Below are 23,763 nucleotides of genomic sequence, written 5' to 3'. Positions count from 1 at the left end.
GACATCAAAAGTCTTAAGGGGACACATGTATGTTGTTGCTATGTGCCCATGGTTTAACTAACACAGGTAGTTCTACTCGTACTCGATGCATGTGGAATGCGTGAAGACCGGCAGCACACTCCACTTTGTCTCAAAGTCTTGTTAAAACAAGAAAAAGACACATGTCCCTTGCTTGTCGATCAGAAGCAGAACCAGAGATCGAGCACCTTTTCGTGTCGGACGTCACCCCTGAGAGTTTCCGGCTGGCTTGGACGGCAGAAGACGACGTCTTCGATCGATTCGTGCTCAAAGTTAGAGACTCGAGAAAACTCTCCCACCCTCGAGAGTTCGTTGTGCCGGGCGATGAAAGAACCAAAGTTTTAACGCAGCTTTTGGGGGGAACCGAGTATGAAATTGAGCTTTACGGTGTGACGCTGGAACATCGCTCCCAAGCCGTTACTGCTGTTGCCAGAACAGGTATTACACTTGTCAAAATCGCTCCTTTCTGGACCCCAGGGGCTTTCTTGGCTGCTTTGCGATGGAAGAAGCGCGATCTTTAAAAACCGAGTAACACTCTTCATCCTAAACAGGTACTGATCTGTGATGCACAGCGATCTGAAATGTATCTGTCTTGATACATTTCGATCCAGAGTTAAAGTCAACAGCAAATACTGTCCGCAAGACGTTTGACTTCACGCATTTCAACAGGATAATCAGGATAATTCGTGTTGACTTTAACCTTGCATGCTCTCACGAAGGAACGTTGTGTCTGTTCGTGCATCCAGAGGATAGTGTCCCGATGTTCATTTCAGTACTAAACCGTCGAGTCTCATCGTTGCGGGAGAAGCGTGATGTTCATTTGTCCGCATGCACTGAGAACTAATGACTCCGTGTCGGTTTACGGTCAAAATAACCTGCCTTCTTTTTGTCCTCGTCTCGCTCCAGGTTAAATTTGTGGAATGCAGTTGAATGATTTTGGCATGATTGATCATGTTGAAAATGAAAGCGTTTGTGGATGGTTGTTGCACTTTTGTGACTAATGGATCTCTCTTTTAGGCCTTTTTTTATTGCACCAGGGAAAGGCCCGCTTCTTCTGCAGTTCAGTGGTCTTTCTTTGTCCATTTACCAATATTAACTTCATAACCCATTGGCCTTACGGACCCTCGGTGGATCGTTTTCCATTTTTTTTTGCTGGTTTTCATTCTGTTTCTAAACCTGTATCTGCGTTGCTGTCTGGCAGGCCTTGGAGCTCTACGCGACCTTCGTTTCTCCGACATCACGGACACAACAGCTGTGGTCTCCTGGACCGTACCTCGATCTCAGCCAGACTCCTACAGAATCACTTACTTCCCGGCCCAAGGAGGTGAGTGCCAGGCCGATTAAACTAGCGCTAGGACAATGTATCAATGCATCACAGATCGAGAAATGATTCAGCATCGATTTAAAAGTTTTTCCTGAAGAATTGTTCCTCTAGGAGATTAGTTTTGAACATCAGATGGCGCTGCATGCTTTCGAAAACAGCCGTATTCCGCTCGTTTCCAAATCCTTGCACGCACTTGAATCTAAAATTTGAAAAGGTTGAAACAGTGGGTTGTGTTTGCGTTGATCTCGCGTCATAAAAGATCTGAGCTGAGGTGAAATTGCACGACTCGGCCAAACTCTTCTTCTTCGCGAGCATTTGAGCGTGTGGATCAAAACTGCAGGAGAGTGCCATCTGCTGTTAAAATCTAAGCTCAGAATCGATTCCAGAAAAGAAGCGCAATGCATTCTGAAAATATCTGAAGTGATCCAGAATCGGTGTATCGTCCCAGGCCTATCTTAAACCCTGAAGAATGCTTGAAAAAATCGCAAGAAAACATAGTGTTGCAAATAAAGACTAAAAAACAGTCGATTAAAGCCATTTGCTTTAATGAAGCTCATGTTTGTGTTCGAACAGGTACTCCCGTGGTCCTGATGGTGGACGGGTCCCAGTCTCAGGTGGACCTGACTAATCTGCTTCCTGGAGAGGTGTATCAGTTGTCGGTTATTGCAGTGAAAGGTCTGGAGGAGAGCGAACCAGTGTCCGACACTTTTACAACAGGTTGGTTTAACAATCGGGAAAAAAAAATCTCAAAACCTAAATATATATTGTATAATATAAAATTAGATGTAATGTAACATATCAGATAAAATAATAGTTTTTTATTCATTTTATTTGGTTTAATATCTATTTAAAGTTTTCTTACATATGAAATTATGAATTATATATATTATTCTGTGTGTGTGTGTGTGTGTGTATATATATATATATATATATATATATATATATATATATATATATATATATATAATTCATTTGCAAAAACAGATAACTGTTTTATACAATTTTCAAAAATAATGTTTTTTTTATTGTACATTCTAGTTAATTTTAACTAAACAACACAGCTAACTAACTCAATAAAAACATTGTAACAGAATAAAAAGCATAATTTAAAAAAAATCTGTTTTTGCAAATAAACTATACTATAAGATATATAATCATAAAAAAGTAATGTTATTTTATTATGTGTGTGCGCATTCAAGGCGTGAAAATATTTTAAAACGTGTAATATATTATTTGTATAAATATACATTACATTTATATCTAACTTTAGTTTTCATTTTATTTATGTTTACAAATTAATTTCACAAATAAGAAATAATGTAACGCGTATATATATGACAGTGACGGCCTGACTGCTGATTTATTTTATGTATCGTATAGTGTTCACACATAAAATCAAGTGTAGATTATACAAATAATACCATAACAAAGTGACGTTTTTGTTTCTGAATGTGCTGTTTTATGATTTACCTCCAGCCCTGGATACCCCACGTAGCCTGACTGCTGTCAATGTCACTGACACAAAGGCGCTGTTGCTGTGGCAACCCGCCGTAGCAACCGTGGATGGATATGTGATCACATACAGCGCAGACACCGGTGAGGAAACTCCTCTGTTGCTCTATTTTGGGTTTCTTTATTCGCTTTTGACTTGTCTGCAATGTCTCTGCTGCTGCTCTCCCCGAGCAGAGCGAAAATAATTCTAGATACTGCCGTCTGTTGATGTTCGTCCTCTTTTATAGTCGTATGGAATCATTTCTGATTCTTGCGTTTTTCTGCGCAGTGCCACCGATATCGGAGCAGGTTTCTGGAAACACCGTGGACTTTGAGATGAGCTCACTGGCTCCCGCGACTCAGTACGCTGTCAATGTTTATGCCATCAGAAACCGAGAGAAAAGCGCCCCGGCGACCACAGACTTCACCACAGGTGAGAGGAGCGTCAGCCATTACTGCTGCTCCAGCGCCCCCCGCAGGCCACGTCCAATGCACCTGTACTCTGCACTTTACGTACAGCAGGGGACAGAGAGCATTCGACTATGCAGTTTGAGTGAAATAGTGATTTTTTTTTTTTTGCAAAACGCACCGTTATATGTCCTAACTGAGAGTGACGACCAATTAATGCACATTTTTTTAAAATATATAGTAGCAATGATAATGTTTTTTTAAAAGCTGCTTTAGTCTTATGTGTGTCCTGATCAAAAATGTCGACCTTTTAATGTATTATAAAATGTATAACATTAATAATAGCAATAATAATGCTCGCGTTTGTGTTATTTTATCATACGTGTCCTGAGTGAAAATGAAAGCCATTTAGCCTATAAGAAAAATACCAAATAATAATAATAATAGTAATAACAATAATAATAATACATTAATAATAATAAGCATTAACACAGCTTTTGTTTTTTTAAGAAATGAAATTAGTTATATATATATATTATATATATATATAGTTTCTGTATCCTTATTAAAGATTTGGTGCATCATAAATTACTATTATTATTGTTGTTGTTATTATTCATACTATTACAAATATTATAGATCGGTATAAATATTACTAATTAATAATTATAATATTTTTGGTTTAAAAAAGTTTACATAGTGCATGTTTTGCCTAAGCATCTAATAATCTGTTACATATAAAAATACCTGGATAATATCATTTAATAATGCTTTTTAAAAAGTGCATTTCAGCACTTTTTTCTTAAAAAAAATATATCTTCTCTTATAATGCAGCGATGAGAGATATATTTTATCCTAATTTTTCTTCACTACAAACACTGTCGAAACGTTGTGCGTCAACTAATGCTGAATTTATAAAACTTTAATGATCTATTCTGAGGAATGAAAGCATTTTTCATGTATTCATTCGTAAGTATCTTACTGTGTCTGTGATCTGATGTAGATGTGGACGCTCCTCGTGATCTGGTTGCCAGTAATATTCAGACGGACAGCGCGGTTCTCACCTGGACGCCGCCGCGGGCCGCCATCACCGGATATATCCTGACCTTTCAAGCGTCTGACGGCGATGTCGGGGTCAGACATTTCTCACATACTACTAACCTACAGACGCTTCTAGTTACCCACTTCTGCCGTTGAGCACGATGATATGAGAATACAGGCCACATAAAAGTATAGTTCTACCAAAAATCAGCTTGTGTTTGTGTATAAGCCTGTGTGGCTTTTTTTAAACTATGCTGTATACAGATTTAAATCGCGTTAGTCCTCATATATCACAAATATAGCTGATCTAAATTAATAATACATGGGTCAAGGCACATTATGAACATCTGGAGAGTTTTATTCATTTTGCAAATTCTAGAATGATATTTTTGTAATATGATTAGACAACAACAATAATCATCATCATCATAATAGTCATAACAGTAGTTATATGTTTTTTTGTAATGCAGCTTATAGCTTATAAGTAGTGCTGTCAAACAATTCATTGTGATTGGTCACGTTCAAATTGCAAGTTTTTGTTTACATTAAATATGTGTGTGTACTGTTTACTTATTTTCAAACGATTATCCAAAATATATATATATTTTTTTAATTATGTATATAAGGACACACATACAGTTTATATTTCGAAAATATAAACATGCATTTGCATGTATATATTTATATGAATTATATCATATATATTATATAACATTTTATTATTACATATATAATATATATAACATATATAGTATTTAACATGTTTTTGAATATGTAAATGCATGTGTGTGTGTTTATTTATATATATATATATATATATATATATATATATACACACACACACACACACATATATATATATATATATATATATATATATATATATATATATATATATATATATATGTGTGTGTGTGTGTGTATGTATATATACACAGTACATACATATTATGTAAAAAAAAAAATAATTATTTTGGATGCTAATAATTGTTGACCGCACTACTTATAAGTGATCAAAATAATACATAATATGTGTTGCGTGACATTACTTTTAATTATTTAGTGATATCCAGCTGATGATTGCTGTATGTTGACACAGGAGCTGAATCTAGAGGCGTCTGCGACCTCACACAGTCTGTCTGACCTGAGCAGCAGCACCGAACACACGGTCAGGCTGCAGGCCGTCGCCGACGACAAGAGGAGCTCACAGATCAGCACCGTCTTCACCACAGGTCACTACACGTCAGCTGCTGCTGAAAGCCACCGTCAAATCAGAACGGACCGCTCTTACTGCAATATTCAGTTGAAAAAAACGATAAGGCAATGTTTCTCATTTTTGCACCGTTTAAGACAAAGTATTAAAGTAACTAAAATAAATAAAGAAATATAATAAAACGAATACACAAAAATTCTAATGTCTCCAGGTTACGTGGATTAAAAAAAAGACAGAAACTGTTATCAAAATTGTAAAAACTTTAAAATTAAAAAGAGAAAGTATATTTAAATCAGTATCAAAACGTTATCAAAAACTATAATAATATGTTAATTATTCTACATAACTAGTGCTCAATCGCATCCAAAATAATTGTTTTTGCTTACATATGAAAAAATATACAATGTTTATATATTAAATGTACTTATATATAATAATATACATGTAAATATTTTCTAACTATACACTATATGTTTGTGTATTTACATAACAATTGAATAGTACATATAGCGCATAAACAAAAGGTTTTATTTTGGTTGCAATTAATCACGATTAATCTTTTGACAGTACTAAACATTACATCCTTATTTTTGTCCTTGTAATCTTCAATCAATAATATTAATGCCACACGACACGGACACAGAATATAGTTTTTATCTAATTTTGGTTTTTAGTTTGAATTTAAAGCTGCAGTTTGGCCTTTTCGTCAATTGTTACATCATTCGAATTTCAAGTTAAGAAATTCTTTTAACCCAAAAAAGCAAACTATGCTCCCTTCAAACTTTTTTAAATGCAAATATAATTGCAATAGCGTTTAATTTCATTCACGTGCATTTCACATAATCCTTTCTGGATTACAGTCCGCCGTTAAAATATTTTTGGGACATTTAATTATTCCAGCTGCTGTGAGGAGGCTATAATTAAACAGTGCTCCTCCTGCAGAATCCTCAGCCGAATAAGGCCCTAGCCTGTATTTGCCGGGACAGCTTCTTTGTTTACAGACATGACGCAGTGCCAGCGAAAACCTACCCGTACCTCTCGAATTAGAAAACATTACAAGCTAAGCGCTGTTAATCGGGCATAAGGCAACCGTTTTGAACACTGGCTGGTTATGTACTTGCTCAAATATTGGTTTCGGATCATTTTAAGCAAAAAGCGTTACCCTGCGGCTTTAACTTAGAAAAAAATGGTTTTAGTTTACAATGATAAACCCTCCAATAATGAAGGTTATTATTAAAACAGTCATGTTGTGCAGTCGGATGTCATGTTCTTTAAAAATGCATCCGCTTTTTGACTGTGAGAAAATTCTTTGTTATCCGTGTCTGATTGTTTTCTTCCTCATATTGTGTGCAGTTGGCATGCGCTTCAAGAACACCAAAGACTGCTCAGAAGCTCTGCTGAACGGAGAGACGTCCTCCGGGCCGTACACCATCTACATCAGTGGAGATGAGAAGCAGCCGGTCCGGGTTTACTGTGACATGAGCACAGACGGCGGCGGCTGGATGGTGAGTCCAGGTTTAACGTAAAGACTTCCAACTTATATATATATATATATATACTGTATGCTTGTGTGTGTGTGTGTGTGTGTATCTTATTTCAGTTAATATTTATTTGGTATCATTGGGGGTCATTTGTTAGCATTAGTTAATGATAACTTGAACAAACAATGAATAATGCATTTATTACACTAATAATCCTTGTTCATTTTAGTTCATGAAAATAACTTTGTTCATGATAGTTTACTGCGCATTAACTAATGTTACCAAACACGACTTGTGATTTTATTAACGCATCAGTAAATGCCGAAATTAACATTAACCAAGGAAAGAAGTGTTGTTCATTTTTAGTTCATGTTTACTGATGAACCAATGAACTAATGAACCATATGAACAACTTTTGCAACCCATTCCTTAAAACAGCTCAGTCACGTATCAGAAAAAAAGTAATAAGAAGTGGCTGAAGTGGATTCAGTTGAGCTATTGCATCGTATGGGGTAGAAAGCGTGCACACTCGACCTGTAAGTGATTGTGTTTGTGTCCACAGGTGTTCCTGCGGCGTCAGAGCGGCAAGCTGGATTTCTACAAGAACTGGAGGAACTACTCGGCAGGATTCGGGGACGTGAGCGATGAGTTCTGGCTCGGTGAGTCTCCCCTTCGACATCTACTGGATCCGTTTCTAAACCTGGGTTTACCGACAAGAGTCTTTGTCTTTCAGGACTTTCAAATCTTCACAAAATCACCTCGGCCGGCCAGTACGAGCTGCGCGTGGACCTGCGCGACGGACCGGAGAGCGTGTTCGCCGTCTATGATAAATTTTACATCGCGGATCCTCGTTCCCGATACAAGATCCAGATCGGTGCATACAGCGGTACAGCAGGTGAATCACACATTCAGCACGTTATGCTTTTGGTACACGCTTGGCCTTACGTATTACAATCCAAAAAGAGGTTTTCACAGAGCTGTGGTCGGCTCTAAAAAGAGCGATGAACATTTTACCAATCAAAAGTTTTTCCACTACAAAAAAAGCAATGGATGTCAAAGGTTCTTCATGCAACCATCAATGCCTTTTTTTGCATCTCATGTAAATATAACAATAAGATAATTTGATTCTAGAACACATGCATACTTCGTGATGCATCATTCTTAAATGATTTCTAATATTGCACGCACCGTGATGGCAAAGGTTTTGTCTTTTTGTCCCTTTTTAGGCGATTCCTTGTCGTATCACCAGAACAGACCTTTCTCCACCTATGACAATGACAATGACATTGCGGTCACTAACTGTGCGCTGTCCTACAAGGGAGCGTTCTGGTATAAAAACTGCCATCGAGTCAACCTGATGGGGAAATACGGAGACAGCAGTCACAGCAAGGTAAGCCGTATTCTCCATTCACAGACCAAGGTAAAGCCAAATGCATTTTATATCTCAATAAATTTTACTGGTTGTTTAAAATGAAAGTTACTCACATACTTTACAATAAGGACCCATTAGTTCGTGTCAGGAAACGCATTAGCTAAAAATCAGCACATTTGCCCTTGTATTTATTAACAGTATTTTGTTAAAGCTGTTAATTTAGCTAATATGAACAGGTAAAACTTTTGGTTTTAATAATGAATTAGAAATGTTTAAATAAGCTTTATTTTTCATGGTTTGCTCCAGCGTTACTTGCATCTAGCTGTAAAATATTTTTAAGAAATATGTAAACGCACACACAATTAATAAAAACGTAACGAATGAAGATTAAAAGCATTTCGTTAGTGAGTACATTTGGAAACGATCATTAACTAAGAATAATAAATATGGCAGAAACTGTATTTTTCCTTTGGAAATATAATCCATAAAATATAAAAGTCTTTATATTACCGAGTAATGTTGGCGTGCGTTAACGATATACATTTAAGTACTTTACACCCCTTCACATACCACAGTGAAATGCTTTTGTAACGCACCTAAATGAAATAAAACTATTTTAATTCACAGGGCATCAATTGGTTCCACTGGAAAGGCCACGAGCATTCGATTCCATTCGCGGAGATGAAGATCCGGCCGGTCAATTTCAGAAACTTGGAAGGCAGACGGAAAAGATCATAGACTTTAAACGTACCCGCACGTCTCTCTTCGTCACAGACAGATACCATTAGATCTTCTAAGCGAAACATTTCTAGCCGTTTGAACTCTGCCTTCCACGTCATCGCCAACAAATACTGTTTCATTAGACCTTTGATATGTTCTAAACGTCCTGAAGGGTTTTACACCAACCTGGTAGAAACAGACACGTCAAATGTGATGTTTGAAACACGGTACAAGATCTCCCAATAGCAAACCATTTTGGGAAGGATTGAAGTAAATATCCAATGACCTTTCTGTTCAGAAGAGGAAGTGTATTCGAGACCAGTGATGTCATTTCCTCAACTGACGCAATAGCACCCTCGGGTCTGACATACAGTAGCCAGGACCGTGCAAATGTTCATTTTGTCGGTTTTCAGAATTAAAGAAGCAAATTTCAATGTGATTGTTTTCTGAAAAGACTGTATGACAAGCCGGTTTGCTTACTGATGTATTACTGATCATTTGTTTGTGAAATTTATTTTTATAATCTTTGTTTTGTCCCCCATAGAGTCCTCAGTATCTATCATTCCTAAAAAAAAAAAAAGTGCTGATTAAGCTGTATCTTTTCTCCTGGAATGTCTAAAAGTGATCTTCAACAAAATAGGAAATAAAAATGTAATTTGTAATGTTGGGATTTTAATGTGTTGTCGATTTCTATTTACCTATAAGATAGATAGATAGAAAACATTTAGTATTTTATAATATTATCGTAATAAAAGTTAATTATAATAATTATATTATTGTCAAAAGCACATATGCTTAACAAATTAATATTAATACACACATATTTTACCTAACAAATATATAATTATTAGCTGTTAAAAACTTAATTATATATATCATATATTATATATATATATATATATATATATATATATATATATATATATATATATATTTTTTTTTCCTGAAATCTTTGTAAAACAGCCAGCAATGTTAATTACACATAATAACACGTATGCAACTAAAATATCAACAGTAGCCAAGATCAAGGTTTGTGAAATATTTTTTTTTTGTTTTTTTTTCCATGACCATTTTTGCATCTTACATAGAAACATATCTGGATAAAAATTAAAAAAGATAAAGGTACAGGAAAAACATCTTTCTGAACAGTGGGGGGGGAAAAAAAAGCGAGCAGTCAAAATCAACTTGAAATGAATGTTTGGCATTAATTATTGTAGCTTACTTTTTGGTACGTACAACATCGAGTAACATTTGTCAGCCAGAATAATTAAATTGCTCATCTAAAAGTAATAAAACGTTCTGAATCAGCGGCCCGTAGTTATGATTCTACGAATCCGTAAGGTTTAGCATTTGCGGCGTAATATACTTGGAAATTTCGCCTGGCGCAAATCTCAATTTCGAGAGAAAAATAATAAAGAGTTTTTATAAAATTGCACATGTTGAGTTCGACGTACATTCAATCCGTTTTCATTAAAGGACAGATCATTATCTAATAACTCTAACAGCACTTCACTATGCATATTTGGCACAAATAATGTCACAGAAACACAGTATAACATATCTTTTTTTTTAATGTCTGGTATCATTTATTTCGTCCCTTTTTAATAAATGCCCTAAAGCTGAGCTTCGTCGGTATTGCGGTTTTGAGATGAACTATTTCTCCTATCGAGTGATCGCATTTAGGTTATCGCAAGGCATCGCATGTACAAATCGATCTGCATTTCTGACAATTTACTAAGAAGAAGTTAAAATTAGTTTTAAACCACCATGACTGCACATGTACAGCTATATAAATAATATGCATTAAATATAATAAAATAGATGTCGACTGTATATACATTTACTGTATAAAGATCCTTCGTTTTGAGAGTTTATGGTTATATATAAAGATACATATATCGATCGCTTATATAGTATGACTATATCGATACCTGCTTTTATTCTGTTGGAGAACAGAAGCGGCGTATCGTATGAAATAATAATCGTTATGTTTAATATTTATTTTATCCATCTCTAAAGTATGTCAGCAGTGGTGTCGTCACTCACTGGATGAGGAAACTGTGTGCGATTATAAATATCATGTGCATCTTCAGATTGAGGCCTCCCATGCACAGAGAAGTTTCAATAGTCGTCATAACTGGTTTAAAATCGGTGGATTCTGGTTGGCTCGTTACACCCCCCGACAGCCGAATACAAAAGACGATTGTGTAGCAAAAGTTTTCAAATGCTTGGTCCTGTGTAAACATCTCGGCTTCAGCCTAGAAAATGCGCCAACTGCCTCGCGCCGTACGTCGTGTGGCAGTGAGAAGAATCGAAAAAGGAATCGGATACAAACTCGCGCTCCATGAAGCCGGCGAGCGCTACAAACTCGAGCTCCGATGTAGCGCGTAAACCGTAGAAATACTCCTATTTACAAAAGCGATGACGAGACTTGTCGTCGGTTCTTATAAATGTACAAAATGCAACTTGTGTGCCGCCCCGAAACCGTTTATATTTCACAGACACCTACGGTAAGATTTATACGATTTTTTTTTACCCTTGAGCTTCAAACTATCTTCCACAGATGTATCCAAACGCCGATTAAAGGAAATCCACCATCATGACCCTCGCCGTACTTACTGTGTGACGATTAAAACCCCCTCGACCCTCGAAAAGAGAACGCTTTAGCGCTACAGGAGCGCAGTTTATCCACTTAGCAATGACGTGTGCTGGCTATATTTTGTGGTCTTTGACATGCAAATTGCAATTTATAAAAATGCTAAGCGGCGTGTTTGTTTATTAAATTGTCTAATTAGAGGATGCATTCAGCTACTGATAATATTAGAACATTTTACCGTCATTAAATCCATTTCCCACCTACACTAATTACAGCAAATGCAAAAAAGCCTATGTTGTGCCGAAGAACTTAAAGGAATAGTTGCCGAAAATGTACTCTGCCCTCGGGCCGCCCAAGATGCAGACGAGTTGGTTTCTGCATTGCAACAGATTTGGAGAAATTTTGCATTATATACGTTTTCTCACCAACGGATGCTCTGTAGTGAATGGGTGCCGTCAGAATGGGAATCAAGACGTTTTTACTTCGCTTTCGGCCGAATTTCGAGTTTTAAATTCATAACAACGCTTCCTCCGGTGTAAAAGTCTATCTCCTGTTATCCTTTCGCATCGAAATCCACACGCGTATTCGTTCAGGACTTGTTTCGTTATCTCTCCCGATTCACTTTTTCACCGAAGAAAGCAATACGGCCGCCTCTTTTGAAGTTAAAAATGCTTTCTTTCAGACACGTGCACGCGAGTCGAAAAGTCTTCGCGAGATGTTAACTGGATTATTGTGGCGTGTTCTTAACCGCTCATCCCGACGGCACCCATTCACCTTAGAGCATCCGTTGGAGAGCAAGCGATAAAATGCATCCGTTCTATTGCAGAAACAAGCTCATCTGCATCTCGTCAAATTGTCAGCAAATATTAATTCCTGGCTCAACTATTCCTTTAAATGTTGCATTATAACCTACACTATGTAACTGGACCGGACTTCACGTTCAATTCCAGTGTTTCACGACCCTTTCTTTCCTATTATAGAGCTCTACCGACCCTTCCCGGGAACTATGCGTCAGTGCAACATTTGTGACAGCTTAGCACATGCAGGGAAACGTGTCAAAACGGACATCACGGAACAAATCTCCCGCTGTGGTGAAGCAGATCCCCGCGTCGGAGGCAGCGTCTCGCCATGTCGTACGAAAAGTAGAAAACCTAAAGGCCGGTGAGGTCCACGATGGCTTTGATGAAGATGGTGTCGTCGCGTATGTACGAGTTCTTGCCCTCCAGCTTGGACAGCGGACAGAAGAGCGGGCAGCCGCTGGCGATGTTCATCTCGCTCACAGGCCTCTGGAAGGAGGAGGAAGTGATGTCGGGACGGAACGCGTCGATGATGTGCTCTCTGTTGCTCTGGTCCAGCAGCATCAGCGTCACCTGGAAGAGAGTAACTAACTGCAGCTCACAAGCACATAACAACGCGTGCACTTTGAACTAGGCTAGGTTATATAAGATGTGGTTCGTTTCATTTCCCGCACCCGCATGCCACAGAACGTTAATGCTATTCCCAATATTAAAATAGATATAATTTAGGGTAAAATATGCAAGTATTTATTTTAATCATACTGTTAATATATACTAGTTTTCTTATGTTATTATTGCAAATAAAATACGCAATATTAATATGCGAATCAATCTACAAAATATTTTTTTGTAATTAATACAATTATTTTGCAGTCTTTGCAAATCATTTCAAACTAAATTTCATCAAATCGACTTATGTAACTTGCAGTATTAACATATTTTAACCCTGAAATCATCAAATGATGATTTTTCATCGAGGCAATTTATTAATGAATATTATTTGGTCTCTATAAAAATACTAACATATTTAGTAATGATTTATTCACAACTTTATAGTTTAGTACTAATATTTAGTAGCGCAGGTAATATCTAAAAAATACACAGTATTTGGCCAAAAAAAATGCCGAAAATCATTATGATATTAAGTAAAGATCATGTTCCGTGACGATATTTTGTATATTTCCTACTGTAAATATTTAAAAATTTCCCTTTTGATTAGCAAAACGCATTGATAAGAACTATATTTAGATTTTTTTCAGATTGTAATTAGTTGTGTCACAATCAGCATCCGTCTAAATGAAATCACCTTCTGGTTGAAGGGCCATTTGAGAAGCGCGTCGCTCATTCCTCTCATCACCACAAAGAACAGCGAGAGATGCGTTCCCCGACCCGTCCCGTCCCCGTTCAGGTAGATGCGCAGGCACATCTTATAACCGTACTTGCTTGTGTAAAATGCTGAGAAAGAACAAAGAACAAGTGGGTCGAAATACATCATCGACAAATCAAACAGAGTCAGCGCGTCTGTTCTAATGTGTTTTTACCGGGTGAAAACATGGCAGGTGCCCGTCCGGCGATGGCGTCTTGTCTCTTTTTAGTGAAATCTGATATCCGCCAGATGAAGACGCCGTCGAACGTGGTGGCGGACATCTCCCGCAATCTGCCCTCCATTTCAGCCACGGTGAGGTCTTTAACGCCCACCTGCCGCTCCAGCTGACGAACCTACACGAGACATGACGGACCGTTACAGATTTAGAGCCGATATGTGACCCTGAGCACGGGTACGATCAAAACGATCGATTTTTTTTATGCCAAGAATTATTAATGAACATATTTTGTACATTTCCTACAGTAAAAACATCAAAATGTAATTGTTGATCAGTAATATGCATCGCTAGTTTCAAATCTCAGTCAAATATTATACTATATCATATCATGACCCTTATGACCGATTCTGTGGTCTAGGGTCACAAATAATTCTCACATGGCACAGATCGCATATTCTCACCATAAACGTATCAAATATGACACAAAACTTTTTTTTTTCTGACTACTGTTTCCTATGTCAGTCTTAACAGAGTTACCTTGTTACTAAGAGCCTCGATTTTGTCCTGATCGAGTCTGTGCTGGCGGTTGCTGGCCTCCATGGTGGTGGCGAAGCGCTCCACTTCTCGGTTTAGCACGCAGACCACGTCTTCGAACGTCCCAGCCTTCACTTCCAGCTCCTGGCAGCGGCGGCCCAGATCCGCCACCTTGGTCTTCTCGCTGTGCAGCTGGAGCTCCAGCGCGGCGCCCACCGAGCTCGGCAGAGGAGTGAAGGAGGTGGGCAGGGTGGCGGCGGGCGGAGGAGCGGGCGGAGGCGCGGCGGCGGCGGAAGCGGAGGACGAGGACGAAGACGAGGATGAGGAGGAGGGGACACCCTGCACGGGAGCTCCGGGCGGGCCGGGGATGGCGCTTAGCTGACTGACTCTGGTCTCCAGGTCTCGGAGCGCCTGGTGGAGCTCGTGTGCTTTGTGACCGGCCAGCTCCAGGCTTTGGGGCTGCAGGCCCTCCAGGCTGACCTTCATACCCATGATGTAGTGCAGCAGCAGGTTGAGATGTTCGTGAGCACAGGCACGCTCGTGATCGTGGATCTTCTCCTTCTCCACCTCAATGAGAAACCAGCCGGATTAAACTTCAGCATGTAACACGTCCCATCTGATTTATACCATAGAAGATAAGATTCCTCCAATCATGTGGTTTGCATTGTGCAACTGCATTCTGCACAGGGTATTTTTTATTTTTATTTGTAAGTGTTTTTGTTATTTTAATTGAATTATTTTTATTTTATTATTATTTATTCTGTTTATTTTGTTTTGTCTTATTTTGGTTCCAATTTATATATATATATATATATATATATATATATATATATATATATATATATATATATAATCTAATCTTTTTTTATTTTAGGATATCTTAACTATTAGCTTGCATATTACTAAATATTAACAAGTTATAAGTAGTAATAAATTCTCCCCAATACCTAAACTTAACAACTTAACAACACTTTTTACTTTTTTTTTAGTTTCATTATTTTCTTCAACAAACATTTTAAGTTTTTATTTATTTTTCAGATCTTCTCTTTCTAGTTTTAGATTTGTATCTGTGAGAAATAAAATTATTATTATTATTACTACATAAAGTATTTATCACTGTTTTTAATAAGCAATTCATTTTATATTTCTATTTAGTTTTTATTCTATTTTTCTATTTAGCTACTTTTTCATTCTATTTATTTCTATTTAGTTTTTTTATTTCAGTTTGTCATTCCGTTTTTTTGTACTCTGTCAAACATTTTATTCGTTTTATTTATTAATAGTCTATTCCCATACTATCCTTATTAAATATTTATACGTTGTATTCTTTACTATTTTCTTTCACTTTCATTTCACGAAAATTAAAATTTGTAATTTTGTTGCGTTTGTCATTTTTATCTGTGTTATATATATATATATATATATATATAATATATATACCTAGATAGTTTTACCATTGATTTTTATTGATTAGTTTTAGTTATTTTAGGACTTTAAGTTAAATTAATAATTAGCATTTGCTTTTAAACGTAACCCTGCGTTGCATGGACAAAGAAGACTTCGAGACCATATCTGGACTTTTCAAACTGGCTATAAAAACCGTACTTACTGACGTGTCGCAACCAACCACATGATATCTGCACGGAGTCCTGAATTTGCTGCAGAACTTGATGTGATCGACATACTGAAAGGAGAGCAGAGAATCCATGCATATTGCTTATTCTGTTTTCTTAACTCGGTGTTACTGAAAGATCATTTTCGTACTGGGTGTGATATGTTTTTGATTACCACACCTTTTCCCTGGGGATTTTCTTCTTCGCACATCCTTCACAAATCATAGGATATTTGGGACAGATCTCATCATGGGCCTGTGAAAACACAATATTTCGTGACACAAAGAGCTTTTTCCGTTCTTCCGATCTTTTCTCAGACCGCTGGCTTACCTTGATGTTTTTGAAGTGAAATGGCTCTTTACAGTACTTGCAGTTGAGCGTTCTCTCGGGACACTCTCGTTCGTTATGACGCTCCTGTTCGTTCAGTCTAATGAGCTCTTTGCACAAGGGACACGGCAGAATCATGAACTCGCACTTCCCTTCATGACTCAACTACGAGAAATAGCGATATGACACAAGTTACCCACTGATTAACGAGAGGCTCTCCGTTTTTATGCACGTGTAGTTGTTACCTCATAATCTTTAATACTGCCTTTCCAGGAGCAGCCCTCGTTGAAGCACACAGCTGGAAGATTTTCTACTTCTCTTCTGGCGGCATTGTCGGGAAACGCCTGCAAGAAAACACGGGGGATGCGAAGGTGATTTATATGACGTGAATTCAACTTTTCATTTCGCTTTGGTGCGCTAAAAGCTGTTCCAAAGATGAAAGCCTCGAAACCGAAGAGATGTTCTTTATAAAAGTTATGACTTGTGCACACTAAAGCCCAAATGTTTACACAAAGACAGAGGAAGGAGCTATTATTCTGTTCCGGAACAGTTCGACACAAATATTAGAGTGTGTTCAGTGCATTCGTGAAAAACCAAGAGCAAGGACTGTATGGCGCTTCTGACTCACAACCTTTAAATAAGTTACATTTTCTTATTAAAAGAAGCAGCTACTTACTATTTCAACGCAAATTTTGAGCAGTAACATTAGTGTTTGCTGTTTGCCGTGTCTCTGATCACACATGCAGACATGGTGTTATGTTTACGTGGCCCGAGGCGTAAAAAAACAGTGCTAAGTCATAATAATCAGTAATTATATCTCCACTGGATGCAACAAATGTCTCGTTTGTAATGGGTTTTATTGTTTTGGTGTCATAGTGCCAGGATGCGGCATCACGTCAGAGTAAGGGGCGTAACATTCAAATGCTTCAGGCCGATTAAAACTAACTGGATAGCTGGCCAATCAGAGCACACTTCGCTTTTTTGGAACAATGAGCTTTGTGCCCGTTTCGGGAGGTTGGGTTTAGAAGAGAAACAATGATGTACAGTATGTCGAAAATAATGTTTTTTGCAGCTTAAACAGCATTGCATTAAACCAAATACACAAAATAATGTTCTTTTTAGCAGTCGCACCGTGACACGTATGACCCCTTTAAATAATTTTAAAATTGCTCACAAGTCTCAATATGTCACATTAAGCAAAGTACTTGCACTTACGCATCCTTGTATGAGGATGGACGTGGGCTCTTCGAAGATGTCCTCCTTGATACAGGCGTTGCATTTCTGCGGTCCAGATCTAAAACGGCAATGCGAGACTTGTACTATTCTGATACATACATATATTAAACACATAATGCATTTAATTGATAAAAAGTGACTGATAAAAAAGACATTCATAATGGATCATTTATTTTCAAGAATTTTTATTTTTAATTCAAAGAATTCTGAAGAAAGCGCAGCATGGTGTCCACAAAATATTGTGAGGCAGCAAAACTGTTTTCAACATTGATGATAAATCAGAAGTGTTTTTTGATATTAAAATGATTTCTGAAGGATCGTGTGACGCTGAAGAATGGAGTAATGATGCTGAAAATTCAGCTTTGCATGACAAAAATAAATTACTTTTAAAAATACATTCACATAGAATATGGTTCATTTAAATGTAATGATATTTCACATTTTTACTCTTATACTGTAATTATGATTATTTCATCATTCCAATATTTTTGCTATTCATTTCATTTCACTTGCCCTTATGATCTTCGATTTAATGTTTTAAAGTCATCACATCAGAAATTAATTTAATGAGCATCTGTGTTCGATCAGCAGACTGAATTACCCAACAGTCCGGTTGAAGCAGTAAAAACAAAAGCGATGACCGCACTGCGCTTGAAACGGTCTCCTCAAAATGTTCTGACAACAGTTGCATAAATGTTTATCTTCAAGTTTGTTGGCCAGAATCTTCTTTGGGAACCCTGGCTTATTGTTCTCCATGGAGGACGGGGGAGAGGGCTCTTGAGCAGCCATGTCCTCCTCTAAACCTTCCTGATCTGAACAAAAGAGAATACTTACATTAAACAGATAACAACGGGGGCTTCCTTCAAGAAGAACGATTATTACACAGCTCTTCGGGAGTTCTTGATTCTGATTGGTCAATCAATTCTGTGGTCATTCTATGAAAGCTTGTTTGCGCCAAAAAAGAGTTTATATCTTGCAAGTCTGAGTTTATATCACGCAATTCTGACTTTTTTCCTCTCAAATCAGTTTTTCTTTATTGCTACCGTCATGGAATAAACAATTGCAAACGCTTTCTCTCACTGTTTTGACTTTTTCTTCTTTGCCAGTTTATATTTCGCAATTCTAATCATTCCGACGTTCTTGAAAATGCAATTTTATGTCTCGCACTTACGAGCTTAGATCCCACTTTTCTGAGTTTTCGTCGCCTTTCTGAGTTTTTCTTTAAAACTGCGAGTATTTCTTGTGAGACGTAAAAGTTGCAATTACATTTATTCTGTATCTCACGTTTCTGATTTTTCCTGCAAGCTAAATACTTGAATTTTTTTTTTATCTTGCACTCTTTTTCAAACCAATATTTTACGCCAATCGATATATTTATCTATTTGGCGAATCGGTGAGATAATGCAAAGTCGGACAGACTTGATTATCGTTTACTTTATAAAAAACAAAAAAAATAAAAACTACATAAAATAATTCCTGACAAGCAGCCCCGAACACATTTTGTGTTTGTTATGTCTTGAGAAACACATTTAGAGCTGACTTGCTGTTTGTGAGCACATTATGAACAACAAACAGCATTATTGTTTATGCATTCGTACCATTTATTGCGTTTGATAACGCTGTTATGCTCTGCTGGCAATTTCACAGGGCGAAATAAAAAGGCTGTAAAGTAATTACATAAACGTAAAGCCCCCTAAGCTTTAATGTTTGACAGACTCGCGCACAGCAGGCCACATAACCGTCATCTCTTTGTTTCTGTTTCAGTTTTGCTCGTATGTGTGCCTTTTGAATACAGACATCCACAAAAGCGATGCATAATAGTGTAGAGTGGTGTAAACATTCAGACGAAACACGCACCAGAACCCTTCGTGCATATCTTAAAGCACTTTTGTCCGATATCGGCCACGCAGCCCGTCGATACGCATCACGCAGTCAGCTGACAATTGCACATCTCATCTTTTTCTCTGTTGCTAAGCAAATGCAACATCTTTCGGATGGTTGTTGCGTCCGTTCTGTACCGCCACGCCTCTTTTACATGCATTAAAGGCATATGGCGATCCTGACAATAAACGCGCACGCGATGAAATAAGAACGAAAGAGCGCGTTATGAGACGGACTTACCGCGCGGCGATGAGATTTCGCTTTCATTTGCTCGGCTGTGCCAGTGTTCTGCTGGACGGAGGCGCGCGGCGCGGCTGCTGTGTTTTGGTGGTCGACATTGTTGAGAAGAGCGCGTGCTCTTTCACTGGATTACGTCATAAAGTGAGCGTGCACTGGGCTTTTGAATCTCTGAGCTTGTTTTTTTTTTTTTTTCTTCTTCTTCCCCTAACAGAAGGACTGTCTGTCACGATAACCTCCCGAAATACAGGGGAAGCTGTATTTGGCGCATAATGTAAACGCATAATATCCATTTGAATCTGTGCTGGTCGTAATCTTATTTATGACTCTTATCTTATTATTATTATTTTTTTTTACACGGTATTATTTAGTTTAAGGTAAATATAGTACGTAATATTCATACAAATGTATAATTTTCTCATTGATTCCTACACCGATCTAATGTACGCGTACAGCATCGTACGTAAAACTAAAATAATGAATAATGATGATAATAATATCGCGTAGAAAAATAACATATTTTAGAAATATTACATAGCATATATATATATATAGTATATATATAATGCATATTACATGACATTATATATTATATACATATATATGTATATATACACACATACGCTGTGTCCTCGTGGGTATATGTGTATATATATATATATATATATATATATATATATATATATATATATATATATACCAAATGGTAAAAGCATGTGCTCTATATATAGATGACGCCACGCCCACTGTGTCTGTCGCTGGCTCCTCCCGTCACAATATATATATATATATATATATATATATATATATATATATAGTTAGATATAGATAGATAGATAGATAGATAGATAAAATATAGTATTATATTACATGCTGGATTTATTTATAATCACACACACACACACACAATTTGCTATTGTATAATGTATTATAGAACATTGTTATGTTCTCATATGCATGTTTTTGGTTTTATGCATATATATTCTTATCATTACTGTATTTGTTGTATTATATTACGTTATATTACATCTGTTGTGAGTAGAATATGCTGTACTTTGCAGAGTTGCCTAATGAGATAAATTTTCTACCGACAGAGGCGCTAAAGCGCTGCTGTTTCATCATCCTGCCGCTAGAGGCGTCGAGCTCCACAGCGCCGCTATTCATCATCCTACCGCTAGGGGCGCTGCAGCACAGGCGTCGCGCGCTCCTCTCGCCGTCCTCACGGCATTCCACAGCTGATGGACTCCGAGGGATGAGAGAGGGATGCTAAGGAAATGTTTTCCTTCAGCGCGGAAAACGGGCTGCCGTTCACCCCAGCAGACAGCAGAATGTGACTGAAATCCCGCGGGGGAAGACCGTCGAGCAGGTAAGGAGGTAGCTGGAAATAAATCGCCGCCGAGGTTTAACGAGGCGCCGCTGTTTGGTCGGCGTTGTAACGGACACGTCGCTTTAGCAGTGCGGCTGACGGCCCTCAAACAGACGAGCGCTAATAATTCACCTCACTAAACACACACGGGTATCAATGAGCGCCTTCACTGGGACAGTTTTCGCACTTTCGCACGATTTTTAGCAGCTTGCAGCGTGTAACGTCTCGGTGAAGGTAAACCTCTGCAGACTGGAGCTGGAAAAAGATCATTTAACAGCTGTTTCATCTGTGATTGTGGTAAAACTGACCGATTTCCTGCAGCTGACAGGTGAGGGATGCATTCATTTTGTTTAGTTAGCTCGGTGTAACAGAATCCTGTTAAACGCTGCTTATCGATAAAATGTTTTCATGATGCAATTTATTCTTCAAGGCTGTTATTTTGGCTTAACTAAATGCATACTGTTTGTATTATTGCCGATTTGATCTACGAGTCTGCTCTGTCTTAATCTGAGATTGCGAATTTTATTTTGCTTTTGAGGTTATATGATGCACGTATATATATAAAAAAAACGATGTGTACAACGTCAAATAATTTTTGCAGTAATCTGATTGCAGTACTTGGTTGAAATGCAAGGTTATTTTTAGCGCTGCTTCTTATGTGTATAGTGGATAATGATTATTATGCTAATCATTGCAATGTTACAATAAATATTATAACGCTAATAAGACATGAATGAATTTTATGCTTACTAAAAATAACGTTTTCACACACATATTTTATTTTGTGTGTGCATTCGTATATATGTGGTTATTTAGTTATTGGAAATCGAATTTTATTATCCGTCAGACACCTAAATATTTTTATGCACTCTGTATAGTTTCTGCCTTTTCTGATTCTAAAAGGTTGGTTCGTGAGGTTTAGGTTTGTTCACCCAAATTTTGCTAAATTGTTCACTCTGCTCTTTTCCGTTAACATTTTGGCCGATTCCTGACACGCGTTGCATTGCTTCGGGAGAGAATATACAGTGGCTGCCATAATTAGTAGAACTCTAGTATTTTCAGTTTTATGCTTTTTGTTCTGTGCTCTGGTCACTTTGCTTTTATTTTGTGGAAAGAGACAGTGTGATCATACTCTGCTTGTCCTCCTTGTAAGAAATAAACTAGAGATGTCATGAAAGTGAGTAAATGATTACTGAATTTATTTCATTTTCTTGTCTAACTGAGGGGAGTTTCTATAATGTATTCTGTATCTGATATCATTTTTTTTTGTTTTTTACAGGTGATGCCAGTAGAGCGGTATGGACAGATATCAGTGGTTACAGTGGCTGAAATGGTACATCTTAGGATTTTAAGCCGCTGAAATTGAAAGTAAACATCTGCTAACTGCATCAATATATATTGAAGAAGGACTCCACTTTTGACCTTTAGACCACGTCACGCCTGCCATCAATATGTCGGGTTAAGAAAGTCTGAAGTCTTCGATCTCTGACACCGCAGTGAGTGTTTCCCCAGAAGAACAGGCTTTAGTTTTGCCGGACCGCTGAAGAGGCTTTCGTCAAAATGTTTACCGCTCTGAAGAAGCTGGTGGGCTCTGAAGCCGGGCAGCTCAGGGATAGAAATATTCCCGCAGGCCTGCAGTCCATGAACCAGAGTCTACAGAGGCGTTTCGCCAAGGGCGTACAATACAACAGTAAGAACTTTAGCTTAATCTAGCTTTCTTTGAGCAGAGCCACCGAAAAATAGATCTCAATTGTGTTAAAGACATCCATTGTTTTCCTTTAGGCTCGTCCGGTGAGTTTTTCTTTGTGTCTAAAGTATTATGAACAAAACCCGGCGGTACTGGTTTTGCTAGGTTACATTTAAAACTTAAAAAACAACTTGTCTTTGTCATATTTCATTCACGATTTTTTTCCCACCCGCATGCATCCACAAAATGTATTACATTTTAATACACTTTATTTTATTACAATTTATTTTATTAAATAAAAAAGCTTGCAAGGCTAACCCAGACTTGCCGTAGCACTTGCCTTCTTGTTATTCTTTTGCCGGTTTCGATCGCTTCCGTTGTCCTCATTTGTAAGTCGTAAGTGAATGTAAAGATATTGCATGTTAATATAATAAAAATGCTACTATAAATCTATATACTAGTCCAATTTAAGCAAAAATGTAGGGAACATTTTTTTTTGCAAATCATGATTGAGAATAATAGTGAAAATTGTATTATTTCATTACAGTAATCAGAATTTTAATTGATTTTCATGAAAATGATTTTTTCTTATAAAACAGTTATTCAATGCAAAGTTAAATGTGAGACTTGATAACAATTGTCATGAAACTCTGAGTCTTAAATGCACCGCAAGACGTACAGTAACCGATACGAGTTGTGATGGAGTTTTGTTGAAGTTCTGTTTTGCCATGCGATGCTGCGTCAGTGAGCCAGACTGTGTTTCTTTATTGATCTGATTTTGAATACACGTCGTGCTGTTTCCATGGCTCTGCGTTAATAAAAAATGCATGAATGATACATGATCACCCACCTACTGGCCTATTTTTCCAGTTGCTTC

The 23,763-nt window shown here is 37.5% G+C and overlaps 3 protein-coding genes across 7 annotated transcripts in view; 2 read left to right on the top strand and 1 right to left on the bottom strand.

Moving 5' to 3' along the window:
• Positions 1 to 9,730, top strand: part of tnca (tenascin Ca) — a 60,169-nt gene extending 50,439 nt beyond the window's left edge. For 3 of the 4 annotated variants that reach the window (XM_043239627.1, XM_043239628.1, XM_043239629.1), the window contains 12 exons: positions 184 to 456; positions 1,220 to 1,342; positions 1,916 to 2,059; positions 2,819 to 2,938; positions 3,123 to 3,266; positions 4,245 to 4,375; positions 5,382 to 5,514; positions 6,849 to 7,000; positions 7,539 to 7,635; positions 7,710 to 7,871; positions 8,203 to 8,366; positions 8,976 to 9,730. In XM_043239627.1, the coding sequence (XP_043095562.1) occupies positions 184 to 456; positions 1,220 to 1,342; positions 1,916 to 2,059; positions 2,819 to 2,938; positions 3,123 to 3,266; positions 4,245 to 4,375; positions 5,382 to 5,514; positions 6,849 to 7,000; positions 7,539 to 7,635; positions 7,710 to 7,871; positions 8,203 to 8,366; positions 8,976 to 9,086 (1,754 nt within the window). In that variant the 3' untranslated portion in view covers positions 9,087 to 9,730. Of the gene's footprint in view, positions 1 to 183; positions 457 to 1,219; positions 1,343 to 1,915; positions 2,060 to 2,818; positions 2,939 to 3,122; positions 3,267 to 4,244; positions 4,376 to 5,381; positions 5,515 to 6,848; positions 7,001 to 7,538; positions 7,636 to 7,709; positions 7,872 to 8,202; positions 8,367 to 8,975 lie in introns of those variants that run through there. The other variant, XR_006251008.1, reaches the window with a different exon arrangement.
• Positions 9,731 to 10,096: 366 nt separating this feature from the next.
• On the bottom strand, positions 10,097 to 19,955 carry LOC122345455 (TNF receptor-associated factor 2). Its single transcript, XM_043239592.1, has 11 exons — positions 19,837 to 19,955; positions 18,317 to 18,527; positions 17,695 to 17,773; positions 16,725 to 16,823; positions 16,483 to 16,644; positions 16,333 to 16,407; positions 16,149 to 16,223; positions 14,543 to 15,106; positions 14,003 to 14,180; positions 13,768 to 13,916; positions 10,097 to 13,034 (listed from the first exon to the last, which is right to left on the bottom strand). Exons 2-11 carry the CDS (start codon positions 18,502 to 18,504, stop codon positions 12,816 to 12,818), a joined length of 1,788 nt encoding a protein of 595 aa, XP_043095527.1. The 5' UTR covers positions 18,505 to 18,527; positions 19,837 to 19,955; the 3' UTR covers positions 10,097 to 12,815.
• Positions 19,840 to 23,763, top strand: part of rabl6a (RAB, member RAS oncogene family-like 6a) — a 21,227-nt gene continuing 17,303 nt past the window's right edge. The window contains exons 1-4 of one of the 2 annotated variants that reach the window (XM_043239589.1): positions 19,840 to 19,977; positions 20,928 to 21,199; positions 22,479 to 22,532; positions 22,628 to 22,889. In XM_043239589.1, coding sequence (XP_043095524.1) covers positions 22,760 to 22,889 — 130 coding nt within the window. In that variant the 5' untranslated portion in view covers positions 19,840 to 19,977; positions 20,928 to 21,199; positions 22,479 to 22,532; positions 22,628 to 22,759. Of the gene's footprint in view, positions 19,978 to 20,927; positions 21,200 to 22,478; positions 22,890 to 23,763 lie in introns of both variants that reach the window. The other variant, XM_043239591.1, reaches the window with a different exon arrangement.

Source organism: Puntigrus tetrazona, chromosome 5 (assembly GCF_018831695.1).
Source record: "Puntigrus tetrazona isolate hp1 chromosome 5, ASM1883169v1, whole genome shotgun sequence".
Taxonomy (NCBI): Eukaryota; Metazoa; Chordata; class Actinopteri; order Cypriniformes; family Cyprinidae; genus Puntigrus; species Puntigrus tetrazona.
This window is presented reverse-complemented; position numbering and strand designations above follow the sequence as displayed.

What these genes read in the sequence shown, in the direction of transcription:
- LOC122345455 (XM_043239592.1), bottom strand. Translation starts at nt 18,504, where the DNA reads ATGGCTGCTCAAGAGCCCTCTCCCCCGTCCTCCATGGAGAACAATAAG. An exon ending in CCATCCTCATACAAGGATGC is followed by an intron (nt 16,824 to 17,694) that starts GTAAGTGCAAGT and finishes GTTTTCTTGCAG; the next exon opens with GCGTTTCCCGACAATGCCGC. An exon ending in AGAAAATCCCCAGGGAAAAG is followed by an intron (nt 16,224 to 16,332) that starts GTGTGGTAATCA and finishes CTCTCCTTTCAG; the next exon opens with TATGTCGATCACATCAAGTT.